At 42.0% G+C, this 16,694-nt stretch overlaps 1 protein-coding gene across 4 annotated transcripts; it reads right to left on the reverse strand.

The window, feature by feature from the left end:
* Positions 1–228: 228 nt before the first annotated feature.
* Positions 229–15,553, reverse strand: hipk1b (homeodomain interacting protein kinase 1b). 4 transcript variants are annotated; one of them, XM_073467992.1, is made up of 18 exons: positions 15,253–15,553; positions 12,755–13,485; positions 11,510–11,701; positions 11,217–11,398; positions 9,373–9,496; positions 8,953–9,072; positions 8,667–8,753; positions 8,296–8,480; positions 8,053–8,203; positions 7,550–7,736; positions 7,204–7,322; positions 5,764–5,898; positions 4,614–4,765; positions 4,392–4,463; positions 3,543–3,713; positions 3,068–3,282; positions 2,848–2,960; positions 229–2,269 (listed from the first exon to the last, which is right to left on the reverse strand). In XM_073467992.1, exons 2-18 carry the CDS (start codon positions 13,481–13,483, stop codon positions 1,808–1,810), a joined length of 3,396 nt encoding a protein of 1,131 aa, XP_073324093.1. In that variant the 5' UTR covers positions 13,484–13,485; positions 15,253–15,553; the 3' UTR covers positions 229–1,807. The 4 variants fall into 4 exon arrangements, with proteins under 4 accessions (XP_073324093.1, XP_073324091.1, XP_073324095.1 ...); XM_073467990.1 differs by having other exon boundaries at positions 4,614–4,768; XM_073467994.1 differs by lacking the exon at positions 5,764–5,898.
* Between the last annotated feature and the right edge of the window lie 1,141 nt (positions 15,554–16,694).

Genomic DNA, 16,694 nt, shown 5'->3' on the forward strand with positions numbered 1-16,694 from the left:
AGTTTTTTGTTAGCGTACACAATAAAATTGTATTCTGTTAATGTTATCTGGAAAGGCCCTTATCTCAGGTTTTATCGTGTGTTCTCATGCCAGCTACTGTACGGACGGTTCAAAGATCGTACAACACTACTAAATCAGTCTTTATCAGCAGTTTCAATGTAGAATATGGGGGGAAGTAAAAATCACTAAATGTTGGACCAGGTGGTGAGGAATAATGAAAACAATCCGTTGTGAATTTGTGGTTATTTTATTGAAAACAGTGACAGTGGATTATTTGGGATGACACCTTTTTTTTCCCTGAATTAGTTCTACCAAATAGCCTCTTTAACTATACTATGTTAAGATGAAATACAGTTAAATATTCAGACATTACAACACAAAATCGATGCAAACACAACAGGGAAGGATTTACTAAAAAAGCTCTCATGACTCACAGAAACTATCCCGAGATGTACCTCCTTAAAGTAAAGACGGTGGCAGGAGACAGCTCTCTGAATTCAGACAATAACCATAGTAATCCATATGTGAAAAACAAATACATATTATATTTAGACATGATTGAAGCCAAAATGGCCACATTTGCACATTTTTGTGGGGAGAAAAAAGATGCACGTTTAGTCAACAGCACCACCTTGACTGACTGGCTAAAGTAGCTTCTCATCAGACTAAGTAACTGACCAGACGGCCTATTTCATAACAGACTGCATTCTTAATTTCATCAGTCATCGTACAGCAGTGTGGGTGGTTTGGTACAACTTCCTAGTGAGCAAGTGAAAACAGGACAAAAATTCTGCTTCGTTAAAAAATATAAAAACAGTAAAAACTGGCCATAACTCTGTTTTCATGATGAGCAGGTCCTACACAGTCAGGATTCACAGATACAGAATTTTTTTTCTTTCTATATTTAATAAGGAGAGAAAGGAGGAAAGAAGGTTACATTTTTTTTAAAACAATTTCAAACAAAAGCTTTTCACGTCATTCCTCAGGATGGTGATCCCACTTGTCTGTACTTCATAAATACATTCAGCACTCAGTTGATGCAGTTTGGGGAAAAAAAGAAAGTTTCTATTGCATAAGGAATGAGATTAATTCTGCCTAAACACTGTCACTACATTAACAGACTATCACATGTGCACTTAAATTAAACATTTATCCATCACAGTTTCCACCACACTGTCCTCTTATTCGACATCTTCATGGACCTTCCTCTTCCTACCTCTCGCTGACAAAAACATAATTTAAACATATTAAAATGACATATTTGTGAATAAAGAGACATGATTAAGGTACAGTCATTATCATTTTAGCTAAAACACAGGGCCTCATTGGATTAGTGTGAAAACTTTCATAACAAGGCTCGTGAAAAGCTAACAACTCGTAACTCTCTTTGTCGGCTAGCCCTTCACCAGCCTTGTGAGTCAGGCGCCGAATAGCTCGCCTAAAGTGTCATCGCAGTTTGTGACAGGAGGATAATCTCTCTCCACACAAAACCTCAAGATAAACAGGAGTAAAATACATTTACCACATTGCCTTAATTATACATCTGGATTAAATGGGGATAAAATAAGGGCTATAAACAATAGTTTTAAGGGAAGATAAAATGATACAATATCAAACAATACCAAAGGACATTTCAAAAACACTAAAAACAGTCCAAAAGAGCATGTGAATGAGTTGGAGGTGAAGTGCTGCCTTAGCAGCAAACAAATAAGAGACCAACAGTTATTCTACTGGAAACACAGTTTAAATGTCCCTTTGTGATAGCATGTGGGGAAGTAGATCCTTTGTTCCAAGTGTGTGCAGCTCCCTATAGGTAGGGGTACTGAGTGAGGCGCCTGGGGCTTAGCTGGTAGGCACTGTAAGCCTCGGCCCGGGGCGTCACACTAACGTAGGGAGAACCAGTGGCAAACTGATGCTGGTAGGCTGCGGGGAGGCCGTGCAGCAGACTACTGACAGAATCCTTACGACTGGCCGAGTCCCTCCTGGAGGAGGAGGATGAGGTGTACGTTGCTGCATAGGCGGAGGGGGAGTGCCCGTGGCTGCCGTGACCGCGGCCCAGCAGCTGCTCCATGGCCTGAGACGCTGTGGAGAGGGCGGTGGAGGCTGGGTATGTGTACAGGCTGGGGCCGGGCGCCGAGGCAGAGGCCAGGGCGGACACCTCGGAGAAGCTGTAGTGAGAGGCTGAGACGGCTGGAGGGAACGTCTGCTGGCGGCGCAAAGATGAGTCACTATGGGAACGCTCCTGAGATGAAGAAACCACAGGCTGAACCTGAAATTAAACATCATTAGTATACACACAACAATGAGAAAATCACTTGTACAGTATGCCGCCCAGTTTGTTTTGTTTAGATGATTATTAAAATCTGTGCAAAAGATCCATAGTACATAAACACTAAAAGTTTGCTTTAGGTCATTCACAAACTCAACTGCCATTACATTGTTTGTCCAGCAGAGAGCACTTTGGACTCAATCAACAGTAAATATATCTGACACTCAGAAACTCCTTGATAACCAGAGTTAAAGAATCCTCAGTGAAAGTGTTTGCGTGTTGAAGCGTCAATAAAAAGTCATTGTTTATAGTCAGTGTCATATGACTTTATGTTTGTATGCTGACAAACATTCCAATCGATCAATTACTGACTCAGTTTGACAGCAGTATTCGTCACCAGTTACTCAACTGCCTTTCCCATCAAGTGGTTATATAATATTTTCTATCTGCAGTGTCTGGCAAGTAAACGAAATCACTGTCATTAAAATGTCAGTACAATGAAAACAGTTCACTGGAAGAGGCACATAAAAGTTAATTAAAGCGTCATCTAGACCACCACACGTTAAAAGAATCCTCACCTGGCTGAGGTTTAAGGGATGTGACTGACTTGGCACCAGTCCATGACGCTCCATGCTGTCCCCTGAACTGCAGGGCTGTCGGTTAGATGATCTCTTCGGCTTCATGTAGTTCACTGTCAATTTAAGGTGGTAATTATTAATACGCATTACTGCTTACACACCTAAAATAAAATTTAATTACATATTACACACAGTTGGCGGGTTTATCAGTCACGCTCACCAGTCTCTAAGCGTGCGCGTGAAGTTGCCCCTTTCTCAGAGCCCTGGGTTTTGACTGAAGGTGCCACCACTGCCAGAGACTTTGCCTGGCGTGATGACACGGTGCTAGCTGGGTTCAGTAACCGAGGCAGAGGAGTCAGAGGACTGGCTGTAGAGGAGTCCGAGTCGTGCACTGTCACACAGCTGATGACGTTCGTGCGCTGGCTCAGACCAACACTGTACAAACAGAGAAACAGGATTATTTCATGAATAAATGAGGCTGGTATATCAGAGTAATCTAATCTAAATGAATAAACAATGTCCGTTTCTGATCTGTACTCTAACAGAAAAAATGTCACAGCTAGCTGAGGTAGTGTCAGATAGTTTTTGATCTACCAATATTGAAGTGGCTATGTTGCATATATTACATGTTCAAAGTAGCTGGAGCATTATCAATCCTAGAAAAACGGAAGTTCAGAGGAGTATCTTATCCTCACCTGGCCGGATGGAACTTGCGCTCGTCCTCTGTGTCTGTGTCACTATGAATAGTGATGATGCTGACCGCTGGGCTGGGTGTGTCTGAGATGATGATTGGCTGGGACAATGTGACGCTGGCGCTAGGTGGGGTCACGCCACTGCTGCTGAGCAACGATGCAGTGGATATACCCCTGGACAGAGAAACAAAAGCAAATTTTGAGATTTGAGCTCCAAAGCAAATGTGATTTCAGCTGTGATAACACACAAAACCGTAGTACAAAGTCGCTTGGAAAATTCTTTCTAAAGCTACTAGACAGGTGTCTGCTGATTTCAGTCAGTGTATAACCCCCCTTCTTTTTCACAGGTGTCACTCTTCCTTCTTTTTATATTGAACCCTTTCAGCTCACTACTACTACTACTACTACTACTACTACTACTACTACTACTACTACTACTACTACTACTACTACTACTACTACTACTACTACTACTACTACGATCGAGGACCTGTAAATTTATGGTACTACAGCTTGTATAAGAAGTTAGTGGGGATGGGGGTGGTTGGGATACATTTTCAGATTATGTTCGTTAATTATGGATTCGCTTTGTAAACTTAAACTTGTTGAAAATGAATTATTATTTGCAACACAAATAGATATTTGGAACTAGAATTATCCTCTTGAAAAATATAACTCTACAATCTACCACTGCTCATCACAAATTAAGTGATAAGCAGTTGCTGGTTGTGCTTTTAGTTTGATATCAGTTCTTTTTAGCCATCTGTCATTTGGCGTGACAGCTCAAACCCTGATGACAGCGCAAAAATCAATTCATAAAATCAGAGATAAAAACTGCAGGACTCTACAAACCTGTTCCTGTTCTCTCCACGTCGGGCTTTCACCTTCTTCCTCTCCTGCTGCGTCCTGGCTTGGGTTGTGCTCCTGTTAGGGTCAAAGATCAGACAAGTTAGTGGTGGACGCAACAGGTAAAATGAGAACATGACACACAAGAAAGCCATTTTGTTTAACTCATCACCGCTGCATCTGTGACGATCGTACTACATTTTTGTTTTTTGCCATTAGGTGACCCACCTCCAGCTGTGTCCCTGTGCTGTGGAAGCATCGTGCGTTTCCAGGGGTGATTCAGCCACATTTGACTGGTGTGCAGAGCTGTGGATGGCTACACCTGGGACCTGCTGCCATGATGATGGTATGAGGATCTGTTGGGTGCCAGTGGGCCAGGCCTGCTGAGAAAGAAAAACAAGACACTCACACTTCAGTACACGGTATACCAAGGATAATATTTTACTGAATCAACACAAATTATTTCAGTGCTGGAATGGGCCAGACAAACTGAGCCATGCTGAGAAACACAGATAACCAACTGGCCATCTCTTCTACAGGCAAAAAGCACAAAGCCAGATAAGCGAGCAAATCTTTCCCAAGCCATTCCCTTATTATAGCATTGCCCTGCAACAAATGCACAAGATGAAATCATGCAAAGCACAAACAATGAAGCACTGTAAATGGTCAGATCAGGTATAAAGACAAGTATACACAGAACCATGGAGTCTGTTAAAGAAGAAACACCGAGGGAAGAAAATTAGTTTAGTTCGCTGATGCCAAACAGTCTGTTGATAAGCTGTCTTGGGGAAAAGCATGCCACATGTTCTGGGGCTGAAACAAAAAAATGTGTGTCAGAGAGTCGGGTTGTTGAGCTGGGGTTTTAGTGGGCTTTGTAGCTGCAATCTCCTTTGCTGAAACCAAGGAAGGACAGGACAAGAGAAGCTTCAAGCAAAGCGCAGGCCAACGCAGCAACACATGCGCTCCATGCCTTCAGCACACCTATGGGGGAGAGACTGTGTGGGGAGGGAATGAGAGAGTGTGTGAATGCTGTGGGGAGGGGGTGTCCTTTGGAAAAAGATTGCAAATTTTGTCAATTTGGTTTTAAAGGAATTTAAGAAAAAAAATACAAAACAATAATGATGATACCAGACCGAAAAGTAAGCGCCCACCAACCATGATTCTGACAACCATGACAACTCTGGATGTAAAAAGGCATAATGCAGGAGATGCATAAAATAAAGACTGGCCCCATACAATGTGTGGCACAGAGGGAGAGGGAAAGTTGCAAACCAATGAAAGGAAGAGGAAGAGTGGGGCAGGAGAGAAATGGCACTGTTAGTGGTAGAGGGAGTGTGCATGTGCATGTCTGTCTTCAGGGATGTCATCATTGCTTTACCAGCACTGTGGCTGTGTGCTCCAGGAGGGTGGGCCGACCCACCCCGGCGCCCAGCCCGAGGGGCAGGGAATACTGGGGGGCTATGCCTGCTGAGGGTGGGTGCAGGGTGGCCACCATCAGGGGTGTGCAGGAACCCTGGAGGAGGGAGGGAGGATAGGGGAGGGAAGGGTTAGGGCACTTCAAGGCTGTATCTGATTCAGACAAAAAAAGGGGACAGAGCGGATAAAACCAGCTGCACAGGAGACACACACACACGCACGCGCGCGCACACACACACACGCACGCACACACACACGTACCAGTGGCCATCTGGGAACCTGACCTCTGCTGTGTGCAGCAATTATTCCTAATTTTGGCAAACAGCAATTAACTAGTTTTTTTGAGCCAGATGAGTCCCCTGCATTAAACATCTGGCCTCCATCCCAGATAGGAGAGTGGGAATGAAGGAGGCCTGGCGCTGAATGGCAGTCCAAATCAGTCCTGGGAGGAAATCCAAGTCGAGACGCAATCAACACAGACACAAACGATAAAAACAGCATGGACTGTTATTTCACAGGTCAATGGTATAAACTGATTTAAATACAGCAGCATCTCCACTGAAGGCAAACCTCTTTATTAAAGAAAATATCTCAACCTGGTCCCCACTAAACGCTGGCTTGCTCTGCTGGGAGCAAACAGAGAGGGGGGCTTGAAAGAAGGACCCCAATAGGGAGACTTCTAGGATGCACTCAGTGCACCCACGAATAAGCAATCCTGGAAACCACTGCTCTCAGCTCGGTGCCAACAACATGATATCAGTCATTGACATTTAGGTTTCTGAATGACAGAAACATGCGCTTGTTTACTCTGTGCCATGGAAATCTGTGTGAAGCGCTAAATTGAAGTCATATCAGTATTCACTAAGGTAAATCTCTGAGCTAATATATATATATATTATTACGAGCTGTATATCTATATGCAAGTGTATAATGCTGTAAATTGGCCTACCTAATGCTACAAATCTAAAAATTCACAAATTCCACAAATTAACCTGACCTAACCGAACACCCCTTTTCTACAAGAGATGTGTATGTGATGCAGGTCTTCTCAATGTATGTTCGACCCACTTTGGACTCATTCAGATAAGACAGTGGTCACTCTGCTTCTCACTGTTCGCCAACGCTCCAGTCTGAAGCATAGTCCCTTATACTACAATGAACCAGATAATTACACAGAACACTGCAAAATTACCAAATAATAGTTAAGTATGAGTTGCACGTTCATCTGTCCATATGGAAACACCCTCTGATTTGGTCATAGTCTGAATGGTTTCTTTGTCCACCTTTGTCAATCGTCAAAGAAAGTGCCGGAGACAGGATCACCTGACGCGAAAATAGAGGGAATTTTCTTTTCCCTTTTTAATAATATGACGACACATTTACAGACTTTACAAACGCTTACCTGTGTGAGCATACTTGGCTGGATCTGCAACGACTGCGCAGACTGGTTCTGAGGTACTATGGGTACAGAGTTCTCCATTCTCACAGGGAAACTGGAACTCTTACTGGATGGCTGAAGCCCTGGAAAAAGAAATCCCAACAAGCAGATCAATGAGTAACAATAATATGCTGATGATTAGATTTTTAAAAAAATATCTCTTGTTCCAGAAATAACAAAATGGGATATTGCAGAAGTGGCAGTGGCTGAGAACATCCTTACTTATAATCACAGTAAGGTTTCTTAGCATTTAATAGGCCATCCACCTTGTGTTGTTTAGCCTTTTTTCAGTCTGAATGCAACCTTTTACCTTGAATAGTGGAGGGAGGGCAGACAATGAGAGTCTGCTGGAAGGGTTCTGTCTGGCTACACAGCCCAGCGGGACGTGTTGGAATCGGGACACTCTGTTGAGCCAGCCCGGGAATGTTGATAGTCGCCTGCTGGTACAGAGCTGGCTGGTAGTTCAGCAAAGGCACCGCTCCCCCCGCAGAAGGCACCTGGTAGAACACGAATGACTGATTAAAGCCTGGATTATACTCCCAAACTGATGCATACACAGACAGCTGTAGACACCATGGACACATGGTAGTTCTGTTTATACTACTTTCATGAGGACTCATTCCACATGTCATATATTGTGCATATCAGTTTAGTATAGTTTACATTTTGACCACTTTAATAAATTCAACAAAATAATCATGTTATTTCCAACAGTTTGTTGCTCTGGATTACTCATCTAAAAGCATTATCTGGGCACTTTCAGACCCTTGTGAACTTGTAGACAAGATTTTATGGTAAGGACCGGGGTCATACCTGGTTATGCTGGTTGAGTTGGCTACTGAAGGTAACAGTGAGGTTGCCTGCTGCAGCACTGGGGACTGCATTGGTGGAGTACAGGGATTTGCTACTATCGTAGGAGCTCCGGCGCTTGCAGATCTCCATGTTCTGGAAGCAGGACTTCACACTATAGAGAGTTCACAGTTTTAGCATGAAATATTTTACTATACATATACGTGCAACAGTGCCTAAAAGAACATCTTCATATGATACACTTACTGAGAGCTGTGGGGATAATCCACGAGGTGGCTCATTGTGACAAAGGGGTGACCCAGAGTTTTTGTTGGTGTGATTCTTTTGTCGGCATCCAGACGGAGCATCCTCTTCAAGAGGTCTATAAACTCTCGTCTATCAGCTTTCTCAGCCAACATGTCCGTCCCCTCCAAATGAGAAGACAAGTTGACCTGGAATAGACAAAATAACAACCAAACAGGTTAAAAATACATTACGAGGTACAGGTAACGTGATATCTTGTTTTTGTGTGTGTGTGTTTTTGTGTGTGTGTGTGTGTGTGTGTACAGAGTAAAATCTGTGTGCAACGTGGAAAAACATGCACTACATTAGATGTTATGCAAGAAATTGCCATCTACCTGCATCATGTCATCCAGGCAGTTGAAAATATACTTCCTGGCCTCCTTGGACTTGATGCCCATCTCCATTTCATGCTCTGATGGGGTCTGAAAAATGGAAACCAATTCTGTTTCACATTATGTGCCAAAGCTATTTCTTATAGACATTAGGTGATACAATTCAAATCAAATAATTAAATCAGAGGGAGCATTTAGTCTTCTTTATATTTTAACTATATTTCAATTATCATTTACAGGCTAGTTAATGGGCTGAAACTCAGTAGGATTAGTATGAGGTTATATTAACCTTGAGCCTCCAGAGTGGATAGCTAGAATCAGGGCCTCGATTGAAGAAGCGAACGGTCTTAGTGCCAGCGCTCAGTAAGTACTCTGCAGGCAAGCCTTGAGTCTGAGAAATGTAACGGATCTGGAAACAAAACAAAAAAAAACATTTAAGTTAAGAATCACAGTGAGACAAACTGGCAAGTGCCATGGCTTTGACTAAAATGACCCTCACAGCTTGTAGTTGTGTTTGTTCTTCTGAAGCACTTTGTTATCTCAGGCTTTTGGCATTACTAGCAGCATTCAGTGTTTCTACAGAGCACCTACAGTACTTCCATGACCTGCTAACAGCCCCTATTCTCTCTCATAGTGTAGCCTTTCCCAAGCATTTAAGCAACTTTTCATTCGGAGAGATGAGGCATAACACACTAATGTTAATACTGACCTGGTCATACTCAGAGGCTCCAGGGTAGAGAGGCCAACCCAGAAACAGCTCAGCAATCACACAGCCCAAAGACCACATGTCAATGGCTTCACAAAACGGCAGACCCAAAATGATTTCTGGAGCCCTGGACAGCAAAGAGAAGATTAAAGGACTAGTACAGAAAAAACAGAACTGAGGTCCATTCTAATGAAATTTTAAGGAAAATTAAAGCTGCAAGCAGCGATGAACGGGCCCTCGCAGTCCACGCGGGTCGGGGCGTGCTGCCGTCGCGGCATGCTGCCGTCGTTACATGCTGCCGTCATTACATGCTGCCGTCGTTACATGCTGCTGTCGTGACATGCTGCTGTCGGGGCTTGTACTTGCAACAACTTCCATTGAGGAAATGAAAGTGAAGGCAGTGAAGCTGTCATTTCGTCATTTAGCAATAAAAGCGCCACCTATTGGTCGATTTGCACGAAATTTTGTAGAAATGCTCATCGTGCCATGGAACACAATTGCCAAAAGTTTTGTGTTCATCGGACTGTATTTCATCAAGATACACAAGAATGTCTGTTTGACCACAATGCGCAGGAAATTGTTGTTTTATATTTTGGGCGTTCTGTGGACTAGCACATTTCTTTTAATAACTTTTTGTCAGGAGGGTCCAGAGATGCTGCGTGCAAAGTTTGGTGCAAATTGGAAAAATTGCCTGGGAGCAGTTAGAAAAAGTAGGTTTGCTACATTTGGCGAATTTGCAAATGGAAATTCAGTGCGAACGTGGGCGTGGCCTACATCACACTGTTCGGCTGTATTCAGGGAACACGTAGATATAATGTTTAACAATGTGCACCATATTATGTGGGAGTAATTAGCAAAAAACATTTTTTCTTGATAATAGCGCCACCTGCTGGTCATTTTTGGTGTGTGAGTTACAGGGGCCGGTCTATACCACCCCTATGAATTTCATATCCATAAGTGTTATGGTGTGGGCACAGTGGCAAATCTAAAATGAAACTGCCACCAGAGCGCCACCTAGTGTCATATCGGTAACCCCTTTGTCAGCTGTCCTCAAGAGGCCATTGGCAATCAGTGTACGAAGTTTTGTGTTAATCCGACCAACCGATGTCGAGATATAAAATACTTCAATTAAAAGAGCGCCACCTAGTGGTCATCGGCCAAAATTTAGCAAAGAGCCTTAGGGCCTCATTAGGAAGTAGGATCCTGAGGTTGACATCATTTGGACAAACCAATGTGGAGATATGCAACACTTCCTGTTTGGAACGAAATCTGCAGGAAGTTGTTATTTAATAACTTGAGTATTGTTTGGCTTATCAAAATTCTTTTAATAACTTTTTGTCAGAAGGGGCCACAGATGCTGCGTGCAAAGTTTCGTGCAAATCGGTGAAATTGCCTGGGAGGAGTTCGAAAAAGTACGTTTTCGACATTTCGCGAGCTAGCGAAAAAAAACGCTAGGCAGAAATGGGCGTGGCCTATATCAGGAGATTCAGCATAATTCACTGAACGCGTGGATTTAAGGTTTTTGAATGTGCGACAAAGTATGTGGGAGTTATTAGCCAAAACGCACTTTCCTTAATAATAGCGCCACCTAGTGGTGAAAATTCTGAACGACAACAGATTATAAAATTTTTCGCCAGGTCTGATCTATATTCCAAGTTTGGTGACTTTTGGGGTATGTTCAGGCAGTGAAAAATGCGATCATTACGGACAAAGGAAAATAATAATAATAATAATAATAATAATAATAATAATAATAATAATAATAATAATCATTACAATTACAATAGGGTCCTCGCAGTTTCACTGCTCGGGCCCTAATGAATTTGGATTTTACAAAACACACCAACCTGTAGTAACGAGACTGTAAGTAGGTTGAGCAGACAGCTTTGGACACATGACTCGCTGAGCCAAAGTCAATGACCTTCACCCTGTAGGGCTGTCTGAGGGGGTCGACCAGCATGATGTTCTCAGGCTTCAGGTCTGCATGAATCAGACCCAGGCTTTTCAGTTTCATCAGCGCTGTAGCCACCTAAAGACAGAAACACACAAACATTTATCCAGCAGTAATACTAAAATGAAAACAGATCTATGATTCTGGTTCAAGATTTCAAACGGTTTCATGAATCAAGCTTTTACCAACCTGCTGTAGGATGGGTCTGATGTGCCGTAGAGGGAGTGGGCTGAACTTGCTGTGCTTGAGAAAGTCGTACAGGTTTTGCTCGAGCATCTCAAACACCAGGCAGGTGTGACCCTTGTGTTGGAAGCATTCGTATGAACGCACAAAGTTGTACTCATCCGCGTTCTCTGCACTCAGCCGGTTCAGGATGCCCACCTATTAAAGAGAACCAAATAACTATGTAACTGCTGCTTCGCTGATATTTTATAACAAGACAATAAAATGACGTACACAACAATGCTTTAGTTTATGGCATTGTTGTCTGCTGATAATAATGATTGATACTACAGCTGTCATGGAGTGACTTCACATCAGTTGCACTTCAAACGGCCCTAACCAACAACAACCTCGTAAATCTGCCAGGCATTTGCAGAAAAGGTGAAAGTCAAGTAAACACAATACCACGATCCTAGTTTGATTGTGTAACTGACCTTTTCTAATACAAAAGGAGCCAATGACAGGGGGGAACACAGTGTTGTTACATTTGATTTGATATTGAGCTACAAGTAGATTCTTTTTTCATTCTTGACAACTATTTCTGTCACTTTTCATGTGAATAACTGAGTGAATGATGACAAACATAACGAATGCCTTCCAGGAGAGAGAGTCTGAAAATGTCTCCTTGTCTGTGACAGCCAATTTGTCACTCTGCATTCAACTGTGGCTGTTCAGAACAGCTAAAAACTTTTAAACACTTGATTTTGACTGTTAGCACTGTTAGTTAGTCTTCATTTTTTTCTGTAAAAGATAAATCTTGAGTCAGTCAACCACAATATATTTGGCTTAAATTGACTGTTATGTTCGGATCATTTTGTAGTCATAAATAACTTTTAAAAGAAACTATTTCACATTAACAAAGTGCAAACTGTTAAAGAGCATCTGATTAAATCTGTTATGTCGAGATATCATCCAAAACATTCAGACTGAACAGATTTGCCAAATGTTCAGCACTGACTGTTCAATGGTACATTTCTTGAGCTAGGCTGATAAATTGGCCAGGCCGACATAAAAAAAAAATAATTAAAAAAAACAAAAAAAATTCCATCACAGCCAAATACACACTTTAATAGTGTTGCAGTATTACTGCTGTGAGATGAGAACCTCTCTCAAGCCACAGTTATCAAATAAAACCAGTAACCACTGTACACGTAGGTTTCTTATCAAAGCAGAATACAAAAATGATTTATCAACAAAATTATGTTTGATTACCTCGATTTGGCCCTGACGAGCATATGACGGATGGTTTTTCAGGATCTTGATGGCCACAATCTCATTGGTGCCCCTCTTCCAGCACTTTGCCACTTGCCCAAATGTGCCTCTTCCCAAAAACTCCAGCACTTCATAGCTGCAGGACACAGAGCAGAGGATCTCATGCTGCACTAGCTGATAATCCCCTTCACCATTGGAGCTGCTGCTTTTGGTGGTTGGAGCTGAGTGGGGTATAGACTGGCCTGTTCCCCCTCCTCCACCACCTGTACGGGTGGAGTAAGTTGCTGCAGGAGCAGAGAGCTCCTCCAATATTTGGACACTGCCACATCCACTCCCACTGCCTTCATTGGCTTCTTCAATCTTCCTCTTCTGCCCGTGCCTGTGCCCCCTCGTTTCAGAAGACGCCTCAGCATGAGCATAAGAGGAAGATGTTGCCTGCTCCGTTACACGCCGGCTGGATCCCCGGGGAAGACTACCAGTGCTATCAGCTGCCCGCACCACCACTTGACCTCTGGAGCCAGGTGCTGCAGGGGGGAAGACCAGGGATGGTGCAAAGGGTGGCACAGCCATGGCTGGTGCAAAGGTGTATGCTGATTGGCCTGCTATGGAGCTGTACGCTTCAGTGGTAGACACATCCCAAACATTGCTCTCCACCTTCAGCTTCTTCACACGACAAAAGGCACTGGAGGAGATGGAAGGAGGAGAGAAGACCTGCAGCTGAGAGCTCATAGCTGAAAAGAAATTGATGAGAATTAGATGGGAGTGCAATACAGAACCTGAATGACATAATTATGAAAAACCATATGTACATCTGTATTACATATGTGCTACACTGCTACACATGCTCTGCTTGTTTGGTGAGGCCTAATGCAACAGTCCACCCTATCTGTTAGGGCAGACTACATGCAGGGTTGAAACGTCTTTATTAAACTTCTGTGACATGGAGTAGGTTTGCCGCGTTACCTTGTCTTCATTCTCGCGATTGCCTGATAGCCTTGCACCTAACGTGCTGTGCACACAACCAACCTCTCCTTCCACACGGTAGACTATGTTACAAACATCTCTCACACTGAGAGCTGCTATACACTTCAACAACACTTCAAACTATAGACTGCTTAGTTGAACACCTCTGTAAAGCACTTTCAAAAAATTGGAAACAAACTGGACTAAATCTGAATGATCAACAGATTAACTGATTATTACAATGACAGACAATCAGCAACAATATTTAGAATCAACTGTTTGTTTTTCCAAGCAAAAATATCAACCGATATCTGGATTCAGCTGGTCAAACTACACTTCATTGTCATATTTGTCTCAAAAGTAACATTATCATTATTTTTTATTTATTCTTTTCAGTGAAAATGTACAGCAAAAAGCCATAGGTTAGGTAGGTGTCCATAATAGACGTACGCCCAAGTGTGAAATCCAATGACAGTGATATCAACAAAAACCTTGAGCAATTTACACCTGGAAATGCTACAAACACTCTCACAGTATAGTGTAAACTTCACAAGTTTGTAGTCTGTCTGAAACTTTATATTTAAAGAGAGAGACTGCAATATACTATCTTCCAGCAAATTTCTCTCGAGTTATTGTTTTTACTTTTCAATTGTTGCATGTGATTTGTGACTTGTGCAGTTAAATACAATATAAACTGGAGGATACCTCGAGAGCCTCGTTTTCAGGATTGAGTGCCAGGAAAGGTTGCTGCATAAGAAAGGATGTCATATAGGATGCATGACAGGACAGAAAGTATTGCCTAAAGTGTGTAATGTATTATTTATTTTACAAGGATTATATCGTTCCTTTTTTCTCTCTCTCTTTATTGCTAAGGCAGCTGATTTTTTGTATCTGGGTGGACACCTCTCCTTTGTCTGGGCGAGGTGGGGCAGGAAATATGGGTAAGTCCTGTGGAAATACTACATAGAACTGATGCTCAACTTGAAAGTTAATGATGCAAGTCACAGAAAAATCAAACCTAAAACAAGTGTGTATCCATGCAATGGCAGGCTTGGATCTACATGCAACGTTAAAGTGGACGTTTATCAGAAATCAGAACTCTTGCATTACAATTTTCAGCAAGGAGAAAAGTCAACATATTTCGACACTGCGCCGCAACACAAATGCCAGTGTGTTGTGTAAAAGATAACCGTAGCTAGGTGCTGACAGGGGGACTGCTGTGATGGACCACTGGGTGAAGTCAATCGCCACTGTTTTCAAATGGACATATAGCTAAATGACAGAAAATGAAGTTATACGTTTGGCCGTCATTTTGTTGGCCAAAGACATCTCTGCCCTGCTGACATCGGCAGACTTTTCAGATCGAATCAACAAGGTAACACTAGTAAACTCGCTAATGCTAACAAGCTAACGCGTTAACTTTGTGGAAAATATGGCGTTACATAATAAGCGGCTTATCTCTCCAAACAAAGTTACGTTAAATGACATAGCCCGCAAGTAAAGCAACATAAAATACAGAAACCGTTGTAACATACCGGTTTGGATGTTATTACAGCGTCGAAAAGCGTCTTGCTCCAAGGTTTAAATCCCACTGCAGTCTGCTGGACCAGCGTTATCCGATTAGCTTCCGCTAGCTAACGTTAGATGCTAGCTAGGCCTGCATTGTTTCTTCAGTCGATGGAGAGCTAGGCAGCAGTAGAAGGCGTCACAGTGCCGAGTTTCAAGAAGAAAGACACAAATGTCTCATTGTATTATTAAGTTATATCACCTAGTCCTAAAAAATATGTACATTTGTTGATTAAAACATAATAAATCCTATTGTAAAACCGCCTGTCTTCAAGCAGCTCTATCCTCTTTTCACCGGAACAACCACGTCCTTATATCAGCTGCGAGTCTGACGGCATTTCCGGTTACTACCGTAATTACCGCGATGCGCAAAGACATGAGCCCATATTTGAATGATTTAAAGAAAAATGAGGACTTCGTATAGCTACAAGTGTAACTCACAGTTGTTATAAGATGACTCCATTATCGAAAGATTTGGTGGAGTCACTTCTGGCATCGTTTTTAACAGCTAGGAAATGGGTAAACAGCATTTTTACGGTAAAAGTAACTGACGTGACGTAATGTGCCAGTAATTTTCCGGCAGGACTAACATGTTCCACTAAACTTGGGACAAACCTAAAACAGACTGTACGTAGAGACATATACACACATACTGTATATCTTTATATAAAGTCATACGATTTGTTTCTACTGTCTTGCACAGATGTTTTAGTTTGTTTGATAGTTAGGAAGGAGCATAAACGCTAAGACAAGTAAGACACAACGAGCAAACTAACAGCACTAAGTGTGGATAAACTGATTTGGTTTTGTAATAAATCATACCGATCAAAGACAAAACAGAAAGAAGGAGAAATTATTGTCAAACAAGCAGAGACATTCTTGACTGTGAAAACGCTATCTTACAAAAAAACATTATATTGTATATTAAGATGAAAAATTGTACTGGGGTGCCAAGTTTCCCTTAAATGACTGACTTCCTGCACTAAGTGCAACACTGACTGACTCATTTTTCCCTCATAAAAATAAAACAACATGAACTGTAGTTTATAACATACATATATTTCTCTGCTAGAAACCCTGGTTCCCATGTTTGTATTGTTTTGTACACCACAAACATTATAGCAACATAAAACGTGTAAAATATCATAATACATAGAGGTTAGAGCAAAACAGTTAGATTTATCAAATGATTCATATAAGTGAGGTTTACAGATGAATTTAGGCTTTTTCTTGAATGTTGCTGACACAATAATTTATAAATAAGAATATATTAAAAACTTGTAATCTACTTCCATGGACAACCCTCAAACCCATAAGCACAAAAGTGTACTTATGGTGCAAATACATATTCATACTGTTGGCATAAACAATAAGGCGTAATCTCTCTTTCGATCAGGGTTTAAAGTGAGGT

Source organism: Pagrus major, chromosome 6, assembly GCF_040436345.1.
Source record: "Pagrus major chromosome 6, Pma_NU_1.0".
NCBI classification, from domain to species: domain Eukaryota; kingdom Metazoa; phylum Chordata; class Actinopteri; order Spariformes; family Sparidae; genus Pagrus; species Pagrus major.

Coding starts and splice junctions, on each gene's coding strand:
- hipk1b (XM_073467990.1), bottom strand. CDS start 13,483: ATGAGCTCTCAGCTGCAGGTCTTCTCTCCTCCTTCCATCTCCTCCAGT. Junction 11,702..12,754: donor CTCGTCAGGGCCAAATCGAG/GTAATCAAACAT, acceptor TCTCTTTAATAG/GTGGGCATCCTGAACCGGCT. Junction 7,323..7,549: donor CCCTCCCTCCACTATTCAAG/GTAAAAGGTTGC, acceptor TTCTTTTTCCAG/GGCTTCAGCCATCCAGTAAG.